Below are 10659 nucleotides of genomic sequence, written 5' to 3'. Positions count from 1 at the left end.
AAGATTCAGTGTTTAATGTGAAATTGGGTGCAGGTGCAGATATGCAAATCAGCGTGCACCTGTCATCAATTGGAGTAATTTCTGATGGTAATACACAAGGGATCACACAAGCACAATGTCGACATGTTGTAGAGCAAATACACCGACTTAATGAGTTTTTTGTGATCAAAAAAACTAAATCAAAACAACATACAATTTCACATATATGCTGTAATCTAATTGTTTAATTACATCAATCGTCTGCCCCAACAGTACATGATTTATACCAACAGGAAAACCTGTGAATCTGTGACCGATAAAGAACCCTTCATTTACTCAGCCTTTCTCTTTGTCTTTCCCTTTCTGCCACAGCACTTCCGTAAGCAGAAACTGCAAGACTTGATGAAGATGAATATAAGGAACAGAACAATGGCAAGGAGGAAAGCCAGGACATCCAGGCTGTGATACTGATACCAGGTAAGCTCATGGGCCTGGACCCTCAGGTGCTTGGCCCCTTGGTTTCTTATGGTGTACTCGATCCAGAATACAGCCTCATCTAGAGGACTCATTGGTCTGTCATGGTGGATACTGGACAGCCACATGGCTTTCTCCTTGTACCTATAAAGGTGGAAATACATGAAAATCTTTATGTTCTGCAATGCACGACATAATTCTTCTAAATTTACTGTTTATTTTTTTGTTATGGTTGTTTCATCTCAATTCTGGACACATTCTAAAATGTTCTGTGCCAGGTGTAAGCCTAGAGGGATATTGTGTTTGGACCTTTGTGTGATTGTGCATAAGAAAGCTCAGAAAAACTTCAAACATTGGTACCCATCTACCCAGTATTAGTGACATTGTGTCTTTAAGTTACCCATCCAGGGCCCAAAGAATATTAAAAGACCATACCAACACCAGTGACAGCCTGTTCACCTTGCTGCTACACAGAACTGTATGCTATCTTACTACCAGACTACAGACAGGTTACTTTCCTTAAGCTTTAAGCCTACTTTAATCCACCAGGCCTCACCCTCAACAACCCATCATAAATAAACAATATGAAACTTACTGTTGGGCCAGTTTTGCACATTATTATGACACTGCCCTTTGATTTTGATTACTGCATTTGTTGCCTTTATGTTTCAGCAGAGACTGTATTGGTAGTGTTACACAAAACAACTACATTGTTATTGGGAAGAGTTAGCCTGTACGTAATTGAGTGACTCTCTTATGTAATCTAAACTTAAATGTTTACACTGAAGTTTCTTTGTCTGACCAAGGATGTTGATAGAAAGACAAACGTAAACAGTGAATGTTTTTTACCTTCATAATTCAAATCTGCAACAGCGAAAGCAATAAGGGGAAAAGGCTATCCATTGTTCTTGTAATCTCTTTGTGAACCTTGAAACTCTGGAGAAAAGAAGAAGTCTATCCCTCTGCATTACATAATGGCACCTTTTTGGCACATCATAAATCTTGCTTCTGTATTATTAGTGTGAACCCTCCATTAAGGCAAAATGGCAATTAAATGGATGTAACAAACTTACGATTTCTCATTGATGACAGCGTTGAGTGCATCTCTAAGATCCTCTGCCTTTATGAAGTTCAAGTTTAAGATAATTGCAGCTCCCTTAGCCTCAACATGGACCAGGTTGTCTGGCTGATCAGCGAACATGGGGAGGCCCACCATAGGAACGCCATGGTAGATGGCCTCATAAATCCCATTTGTGCCACCATGGGTGATAAAAGCTCTGGTCTTGGGGTGACCTAATGGGGATTAAAAAAATAATGAGACAGATATAAATTTAAAGCAAATATTTCCACTTCTGAATTTGTATAATGCAGCTACTGTTAACATCAAGATGATAATTCAAATCATTATTGTTTACATTCTTACACACACCCCTACCTCAAAGATTTGTGGCAAAGTGCCCCTGAACTGTAGGGTATAGCATTGCCTCAAGTAAATACCACTTACTTAAGTAGTATGTATACTACTTAACCTTAGCATGTATACTAAGTAACTAAGCATGTATACTCAAATTAATAATGTATGGTCAAACCAAATCACAACAAAGCTTTTATAAATGCGTTATTTACCAAGTAAGTCATTCTGAGGGATCCAGTCATATAGTCTGGTGTTGGCTCCCAAAGTCTCAGGTTTTTTACCACTGTATTTCCACAGCACCTATAAACACCAGCAAAACACTTTTATACAAACATAGTGCTAATAATATATCATACCATCATCTTGTATCCCATCCCACCCAACCCCTCCCATTGAATTCTGTTAAATGATGCTTATTTTTTTAAATTTTTGGTTGTTTCTCCTTGCCGTATGTCCTGTCCCAATATCCTGAATAGTTCCATGTCACTATAGCTTATAACCTTTAACTGCTCATCATGTGCTCTGCTGACCCCAGTCATCCATGGGCAGAGTTCATAGTGGACACAAAAGGACACACCCTTATTATTTTGAACACTTGCAGTTGTCCTCCCCTCCCGATAAACACATGAAAGTAGCTCAAGACTTTAATTGTACAGAACAGCTAGAATGCAACTTGTACATTCAACAGTGCGCCTGGTAAAGTAGGTGGCAGTAGTTACAAAACCAGGCGTTAAAAGATTAAGATATTGGATCAGTTGCCTGGCATAATTGCTGACACCACCTTTTTGGCAGTGTGGAGGGGCCGATAGCAATACTGGTATCATTATTGGAGCAATTCTACAAAGAAGCAACTATGCACTGTGCATAATGACACCCTTAACTAGACACCATTCCCCTAGAGCCCTAGACCCCCTGGCTTTATGTGTCCCAAAAATATTATCTTATCATAAGCTGATTAGCTTTCTACACCGCTGAAGGTGTTGGTTTCATTGAATGCCAATGTCAAATGAAAATTAATTTAGAATTTAGTAATATGCTTTATGTCAAGAATCTGTCAGAGTTAACAGTTTTTTGCCTTTGTATTGGCTAAATGCATCACCTCATGTTGTTTAAAGCAGCTACTTCTAAAAATGTTGCATGGAAGGACATTTGATAGTCATCAGGCATTAGAAATTGCATTCACTAACTTAAATGTTGTAAAATTAAAACTTAAAAAACCTCAAAATATTTACGAAAAGAGTTGCTTGCATCTGCTTTGCCCTGTCACAACAGCCTAACATTGCCTTTACAATTTTGGTAATTTAAGTTGGCAGTTGGCAGATAGATTGTTCTCCGACCTTTTGTGGGATCTGAGCAAGAGCAGAGGCTATCATGTTTCCCCTCTCTTCAGTGATGTTCTTGATGAATGATCCCAAAGTAAAGACCACGATGCCAGCATCTCCAGAACTTTGCACAAACTCTTCCATATCCTGCAAGAAATGAACATGATCTCAGGTCAAACAATCCAGGATTTTCCTTTCTTTTCTCAGCATTTTAATGGCTAATTCTCAATAATGGATGTACTGCGTGGGGATGTGTAATAAATTATTAATAGGCCTGTGATAGTTGAGGCAACCCTACCTCTGGCAGGTGTTTAGCAGGTCTGCAGTGAATTCCACCAACAAATTTAAAGTTAGGGAGGAAAGGACGAGGGAAATCAAAATCCCAGTAGGTTCGTATCAACCAGATATCTGCTCTACCCATCATCTCACAGGCACTGGTGGGTGTTCCTGTCACAACACAAAAGTAATGAATAAAAGCTGCCCTTTGCAAAGAATCATCAATATTTAAGATGTTATTGCTAGTTTTTGTATTTCATTTACTTAGATTATCCAGTGATAGTGTATGACGTGTACAATGAATGAGTGAATAGCAAAAATCATCATTGAACTTCATGTAGTCTGTAAAAAAGTTGCTGTGTGAGTTGCTCACCTTTGACTTCGGAGTAATATTTATCAAGTTCTTTCCAAAAAACGTTATCCATGACGAGGTCCTGAAGTGCATAGAAAAGGAAGTTCCATAGTCTCTCAGAGAAGTCCATCTGGTCAGTCAGTTTGCTCATAGCACCAGGGACAAATGAAGGTGGAGCCGGTAACTGACCACAATATCTCTCCCAGTTATGGGCTAGGGAAAAGCGCAGGGAGAAGACCAGGGGGATGCCCAAAATTTCTGCTAGTAAGTCACTTCCAGGGTAGATGGGGTCAGCTAGAAGAAGGTCATATTTTCCCTCCTTCAGCCTCTTCATGATAATTTCTGATTTCAGCACTCCGTCAAAGTTCGTCAAAGAATATTGCAGGTCAACTTTCATCAACTCGATGTATTTGATGTAAATCTGCAAGTAGCTCAAATGATCCATCTCGTACATGGAAAAGTAAAGGTACTCTTCAAAAAATTCCTCCATTTCCTCCAACGACACAGAGACATTGAAGGGTTCGTAGCCAAAGCGGGAAGGCTCACTGGTGTTCATGAACATGGAATTGCTTGGGACCAGAACCGTCACATTGTGTCCCTTGACAACCAGTGTCTCCAGGACTGGCTTCAGGTTAATCCAGTGGCTGCCTTCAGTGTACCACACCAAGATGTTCCCTCCTTTTGCGCTCCATGTCACACAAAGTATCAGCAGGACGGAAACGGAGAGACGCTGCCCCAGCTTCATATTGCATGTGTCAAGAGGAGAGCATGCCCTGATCTCTTTTAAAAGCTACTCCTACAAAAATAATCATTAACTATCAAAGCTGGACTCTGACTTGTAGCTCCACTTTGTGCAGCATGCCATATCTATAACAGATCTAACCTGAACAAGTGGTTAGAGGTAAAAGATAATGCCTCTTAGTGAGTATTATGAAAAGCAAGAACAATCTGGAACCTGTACAAGAAATCCACAGACAGAAAGTTAAGGATTTAGATCCCCATATTGTACTTTTTAGTTTAGTTAATTGCCAAAAAAGAATAATTATTTCAGCTAAAGGGGCCTGGACCCACTTGTGTAATCTGATGAAGTTGACTGTGCATGTGGGTGCTATGCAAGACTTTTATGGACTATATATTGACTAAGGAAAGGTTGATTGTGAGCAACTATTCTGGCTAGCACCCAGAAATGATCTTTTTGTGTTATTTTATTATTGTTATTCTCCTGCTGATGTTGGGCTTCGTATCCTTAAGCCCAATGGGAAAACACATTCACAAAGCTCACAGTAATTCTTCTGTTGCATTGTAGTTAAGAAAAAAGTGTCACCACATTTTATACAAAACATGCAGCTCCTTCTGGGTGATCCAGAGGGGTTCCATACTAAATGAGCTATGTACTGTCCAGCAAAAATTGGGACAGGGATCTCCTATCAGTTGTCTGAACTCAGAAAACCTCCAATGTGCTCAGGTGGTGCCCTGATCAGATGCCTGCATTATCTCAACTGACCTTTTGAAACATAATAATGATGATAATAATTATAAACTTTATTTATATAGCACTTTTCTTAACAAGGTTAGGAAGTGCACAGCAGCTTTTGGATTTGTTTTTAAAGCATGGGAAGGCTTTTTATTTTTCCTTTTGTTTACATCACTTGATTTGTGGTAATACAATATCCCCACATCACAATCTATGTATCAGATATATCAGAGTTATACCGGCAATCAACTTTCAGCTTTTGATGGCAAATTGTACTCCGGTACATAGATGCAAATGAGAGTACCTAATTGTATAAAGTAATAAATGGTGATACATGAAGAAACAAACAAGAAAAATCCACATGAATTGGAAATTCAATACATGGAAATCGTCCAAGTAGAGGTTAACAATGTGTTTACTTTAATTTTCAGGCTAGGCTGACTAAACCTGCGTTACATGACTAAACAAGTGAGACACATACAGTAGTTCAATAAACTTGCTTCTGATCTTAATCATGCAGATGATGGCTTCAGCAAAAACTGTTTCAAAAGAATGCTTGACACTTTAACAGATTTGTTAAAAACATCTCTCAGATTTTGGCCCTAATTAGCCGTTTCAAAGTCCCAAGCCAGGAATTCAAGGGCTTTGTGGTTATTTTATTCTTGAAACCATCCAGAGGATCACCTATGAACTGTTTGTTTTTTCATCCATTAGCTCTCTACAAATCACTCAGCCTTTCTCTTTGTCTTTCCCTTTTTGCCACAGCACCTCCGTAAGCAGAAACTACAGGCCTTGATGAAGATGAATATAAGGAACAGGACAATGGAAAGGAGGAACACCAGGACATCCAGGCTGTGATACTGATACCAGGTGAGCTCATGGGCCTGGACCCTCAGGTGCTTGGCCCCTTTGTTTCTCATGGTGTACTCGATCCAGAATACAGCCTCATCCAGAGGACTCATTGGTCTGTCATGGTGGATACTGGACAGCCACATGGCATTCTCCTTGTACCTATGAATGTGGATGTACAGGGGTCAAAATGTGGATTCATGCAGATTACTGCATTAGAGCATGTCTTCTTTAATGGTATGTTCTAACCTTAAACTAATAGCAGATTAGTAGGAGAACTTACGATTTGTCATTGATGACAGTGTTGACTGCATCTCTCAGATCCTCAGGCTTCATGAAGTTCAAGTCCACAGTAAGTGCAGCTCCCTTAGCCTTCATATGGACCAGGTTGTCTGGCTGGTCACCAAACAGGGGGATGCCCACCATAGGAATGCTGTGGTAGATGGCTTCATAAATCCCATTTGTGCCACCATGGGTAATGAAAGCTCTGGTCTTGGGATGACCTAAAAGGGTTCCACATTTTTTCAACATATTTTAAATTCAGAAACAATAAAGTCTTAGCAGTCAGACCCCTTTGCTTTTTTCAAATTATGTTGTTTTGCCGCCTCATCGTGAACACTTTGCATTATTTTTAACCCCTAATCAGTCTGCATTCAGTACGCATTTAACATGTTATGCATTCAGAAACAGTCTTAGGAGTCAGACCCCTTTGCTTTTTTCACATTGTGTTGTTTTGCCGCCTCATCGTGAACTCTTTGCATTATTTTTTCCGTAATCAGTCTGCACTCAGGAGGCAATTATGACTTGTATCATGATATCGTAATACAAAATAAAACATTTTCAGAAAGAAAAACTTGAATGTAACCTTGACATAAGTAATAAGACCCTTGACTCAATATATGATTGAGGTACCTTTGGCAGCAATTACTGCCTCAAGTTCTTCTAGAGTATGACATGACAAGCTTGGCACACCTACATTTGGTTATTTACTGCGATTCTTCTCTATATATTCTCTCGGGGTAGATGAGGGCCATCGATGGACAGCAGGTCAAGTATGTCTCTCCAGGCATGTTCTATTTGATGAAGTCAGGGTTCTTGCTTGGGTTCTCATGTGGCTTTCATTGTAGACAGGCTTTCATCTGGCCACTCTGCCATAAAGCCCAGATCAATGGAGTGATGTCGTCCATCTTAAAGGATCTTTTTGAGCTCAGCCAGAGTTACCGTCCTATTCTTGTTTACGTCTCTAATCATGACAGTATCATTCAGTTTAGTCTTGTAGACAGCTCTACTTTATGTTTTTGATGCTCCAAATATTCTGAAGCGCATGGAGTTCACTGTGCTATTAGGAAACTTTAACGTCCAATCATTTGAATTAACCACAGTTGGACTCCAGTGAAGGTGTTGAAACATCTCAAAAATGATAAAGAGAAAATGGAGGCACGTGAGACAAATTTCAAGTGTCATAGGAAAGGCTCTAAATACGTAGGCCAATGGGATATTTATTCTGTTTTCTAATTTTGCAATGACTTCTAAAAGTGTAAGGACTTTGCATTTAACAACATGAAACAACACAATGTGGTGGTTATCCTGTTTTATTTTATAAGTAGAAATCATGCAGAGTTGATTTGATGATTTTTTTTTACTTACCCAAAAGGTCATTCTGAGGGATCCATTTGTATAATCTGGTGTTGGCACCCAGAGTCTCTGGTTTTTCTCCACTGTATCTCCACAGAACCTTGAACCACAAGTAAAAACACTTTTAGACCAAGATAGTATTGGGTAAAAGCTTTTATTTCTTATAACCCCAGTCCGTTATTTTGAAAATGGTTGAGCTTTGGTGATTAACTTAATAATTTAGGTGTACAGATAAAAATACCTTGTACCAAAAATGGCATTATAATTTATCTCTTGGAAATCCCATCTACCTCCTACCACCTCTACTGACACATTTTTTTTGTAGCAAATCTTCTTGCTATACGCCCACTTCTAATATCCTGATTCAACCAGAAAAAAATGCAATGTCATTATCACTTTATGACCATTATCTGCAAAGCATGTGTTACTGCTGACCTCCTACCTTATCATAAGCTAATTTACTTCCACCCCTGCAGTGTGCTGTTGGTTGCTTTGAATGCCAATGGGTATGGGACTTTCTATTAGACTTGTTCGTTATATTGCTTTACCAGATATTGCAGTTTCAAGCAATAACTTTAAAACACTCTTGTATGTAAGGACATCTGACCGTTACCACTACAAAATAGCAGATAACTAGCTATATTATTGGAAAATAAAACCTTAAGAGCCTCCTTGAGTTTTTAAATGAGTGGCTATCTAGTGTGCTAAATTGTCATCAGAAATGTAGTACAAGCAATCTACAGTTTATTAATTAAATGTTGCACTAGCACATAGATTGTCCTGTGACCTTTTGTGGGATCTGAGCAAGGGCTGAGGCCATCATGTTTCCCTTCTCTCTGGTGAGGTTCTTGATCATTGATCCCAGACTGAAGACCACAATGCCAGCATCTCCAGAACTTTGCACAAACTCTTCCATATCCTACAAGAAAGGTTACATCATCTATATACAATCAGCAATTTAACAGCAGGTTTAATTAAACATCAACAGGCCTGTGAAAGTGTAAGAGCCCTACCTCAGGTAAAGGTTTAGCAGGTCTGCAGTGGATCCCACCAACAAATTTAAAGTTAGGGAGAAGAGGACGAGGGAAATCAAAATCCCAGTAGGTTCGTATCAACCAGAAGTCTGCTCTACCCATCATCTCACAGGCACTGGTGGGTGTTCCTGTCACAATACAAAAGTAAAGGATGACGGCTGCCCATTGTAAAGTATCATCAATACCAAAGATGAGATTACTAATTTTACAATTGTATTTACTTAGACTATCTATTTGCCGACCAACATGGTCAGTGGTTCTTGTAGCTGAGTTGCTCACCTTTGAATTCGGAGTAATATTTATCAACTTCTTTCCATAAAGTGTTGGTCACAATCATGTCCTGTATGGCGTATAAGAGAAAGTTCTGCACTCTCTCCAAGAAGTCCATCTTGTCAGTCAGTTTGTTCATCGCGCCGGGGACAAATGATGGTGGAGCCGGTAGCTGACCACAATGTCTCTCCATATTATTACCCAGGGAAAAGCGCAGGGAGAAGACCAGGGGGGTGCCCAAAAATTCTGCTAGTAAGTCACTACCAGGAAAGATTGGGTCAGAAAAGACAAGGTCATATTTTCCCTCCTTCAGCCTCTTCAAGATGGTTTCTGATTTCATCACTCCATCTAAAAACTTCAAAGAATACTCCATGTTGAGCTTTATCAGTTCCATGAATCTGTTGTAAATCTGCAAGTAATTCATATGATCTGCCTCATAGATGGAAAAGTTAAACAAGTCTTCCATTAACTTCTCCATTTGCTGGAATGTGACAGAGACATTGAAGGGTTCATAGCCAAAGCGGGAAGGCTCACTGATGTTCATGAACATGGTAGTGCTCGGGACCAGAACCGTCACCTTGTGTCCCCTGTCAACCAGTGTCTCCAGGACAGGCTTTAGGTTAATCCAATGGCTGCCTTCAGTGAACCAAACCAAGATGTTCCCTCCATTTGTGCTCCCTGTCACACAAAGTATCAGCAGGACAGAAACAGAGAGACGCTGCCGCAGCTTCATGGTGCCTGTGTCAAGAGGAGTGCCTGCTGTGCCCTTTTGTTAAAGCTACTCCTAAGAAAATAATCATTGACTAATCAACTCTGAACTCTCACTTGTAGCTCCACTTTGTGCTGCATGACATAGATAACAGACCCAACCCAACACTTGTGTAATCGAATGCAGTTGGTTGGGCATGTTGGTGCTGTGCAAGACTTTCATGGACTATATTTTGACTCAGGAAAGGTTGATTTTGACTCTCCACAAACTACTCAACAAATGGTCTCATACCGCCGAAACACTCGATCCCTTACAGCAACCCAGTTTTCTAATGAGGTCTTGGCTACCATGCCTCCTCATAAGGAATTCACCACACTCTCTGTAAATGAGACTACTCAAGACACACTGTGCTCCTCATTAGCCTCCTCTCTAAACAAACTCTGCCCTCTAGTGTCCAACCCCCCCCTGCCCAGTCCATGGCTCACTGAGGTCATCGGAGAGCAAAGGGCAAAGCTCAGGGCAGCAGAGAAAATGGCGTCAATCCAGAGAGTCCACTGACCCCAGTGATAACCATCAACTACTTTTTCCACCACTTTAAAAACTGCTAAGACTACTTATTTTCAAAACAAGATCTGTGGTGCCACTGATGCATAAAAATGTTTTTTGCTTTTAACTCACTCCTGTATCCACCACCTTCCCCAACCTCCAAGGTATCTACCATCAGAAATCAGTTCCCTGAGCCTGACCAACTCAGCCTGCAGCCACCAGCTAATAGCGCCTTACTCACCTTGTTCTCCCCCTGACAGAGGATAAAGCTTCTGCAAGACTCTCGGCCCACTACCTGTCCACTGGACCCAATAACATCAAATCT

General features: G+C 40.2%; 1 protein-coding gene across 4 annotated transcripts; it reads right to left on the bottom strand.

The window, feature by feature from the left end:
- Window positions 1–311: 311 nt before the first annotated feature.
- On the bottom strand, window positions 312–9812 carry LOC138610988 (UDP-glucuronosyltransferase 2B15-like). 4 transcript variants are annotated; one of them, XM_069683885.1, is made up of 7 exons: window positions 9089–9812; window positions 3839–4465; window positions 3488–3636; window positions 3205–3336; window positions 2080–2167; window positions 1527–1746; window positions 312–597 (listed from the first exon to the last, which is right to left on the bottom strand). In XM_069683885.1, exons 1-7 carry the CDS (start codon window positions 9810–9812, stop codon window positions 312–314), a joined length of 2226 nt encoding a protein of 741 aa, XP_069539986.1. The 4 variants fall into 4 exon arrangements, with proteins under 4 accessions (XP_069539986.1, XP_069539987.1, XP_069539988.1 ...); XM_069683886.1 differs by lacking the exons at window positions 312–597; window positions 1527–1746; window positions 2080–2167; ... (1 more) ...; window positions 3488–3636; window positions 3839–4465 and adding exons at window positions 6017–6302; window positions 6424–6643; window positions 7788–7875; window positions 8563–8694; window positions 8789–8937; XM_069683887.1 differs by lacking the exons at window positions 312–597; window positions 1527–1746; window positions 2080–2167; ... (1 more) ...; window positions 3488–3636; window positions 3839–4465 and adding exons at window positions 6017–6302; window positions 6424–6643; window positions 7788–7875; window positions 8563–8694; window positions 8789–8937 and having other exon boundaries at window positions 9173–9812.
- Between the last annotated feature and the right edge of the window lie 847 nt (window positions 9813–10659).

The sequence above is a fragment of the Semicossyphus pulcher genome, unplaced genomic scaffold (assembly GCF_022749685.1).
Source record: "Semicossyphus pulcher isolate SPU_LCO1_2020_fin unplaced genomic scaffold, fSemPul1.0.p SCAF_6, whole genome shotgun sequence".
Lineage (NCBI taxonomy): Eukaryota > Metazoa > Chordata > Actinopteri > Labriformes > Labridae > Semicossyphus > Semicossyphus pulcher.
The sequence above is the reverse complement of the archived record's forward strand: the minus strand, read 5'-3'. Positions and strand labels throughout refer to the sequence as shown.

What these genes read in the sequence shown, in the direction of transcription:
- LOC138610988 (XM_069683885.1), bottom strand. Translation starts at nt 9,812, where the DNA reads ATGAAGCTGCGGCAGCGTCTCTCTGTTTCTGTCCTGCTGATACTTTGT. An exon ending in ATATTACTCCGAAGTCAAAG is followed by an intron (nt 3,637 to 3,838) that starts GTGAGCAACTCA and finishes GTGTTGTGACAG; the next exon opens with GAACACCCACCAGTGCCTGT. An exon ending in CTGCTAAACACCTGCCAGAG is followed by an intron (nt 3,337 to 3,487) that starts GTAGGGTTGCCT and finishes CATTTCTTGCAG; the next exon opens with GATATGGAAGAGTTTGTGCA.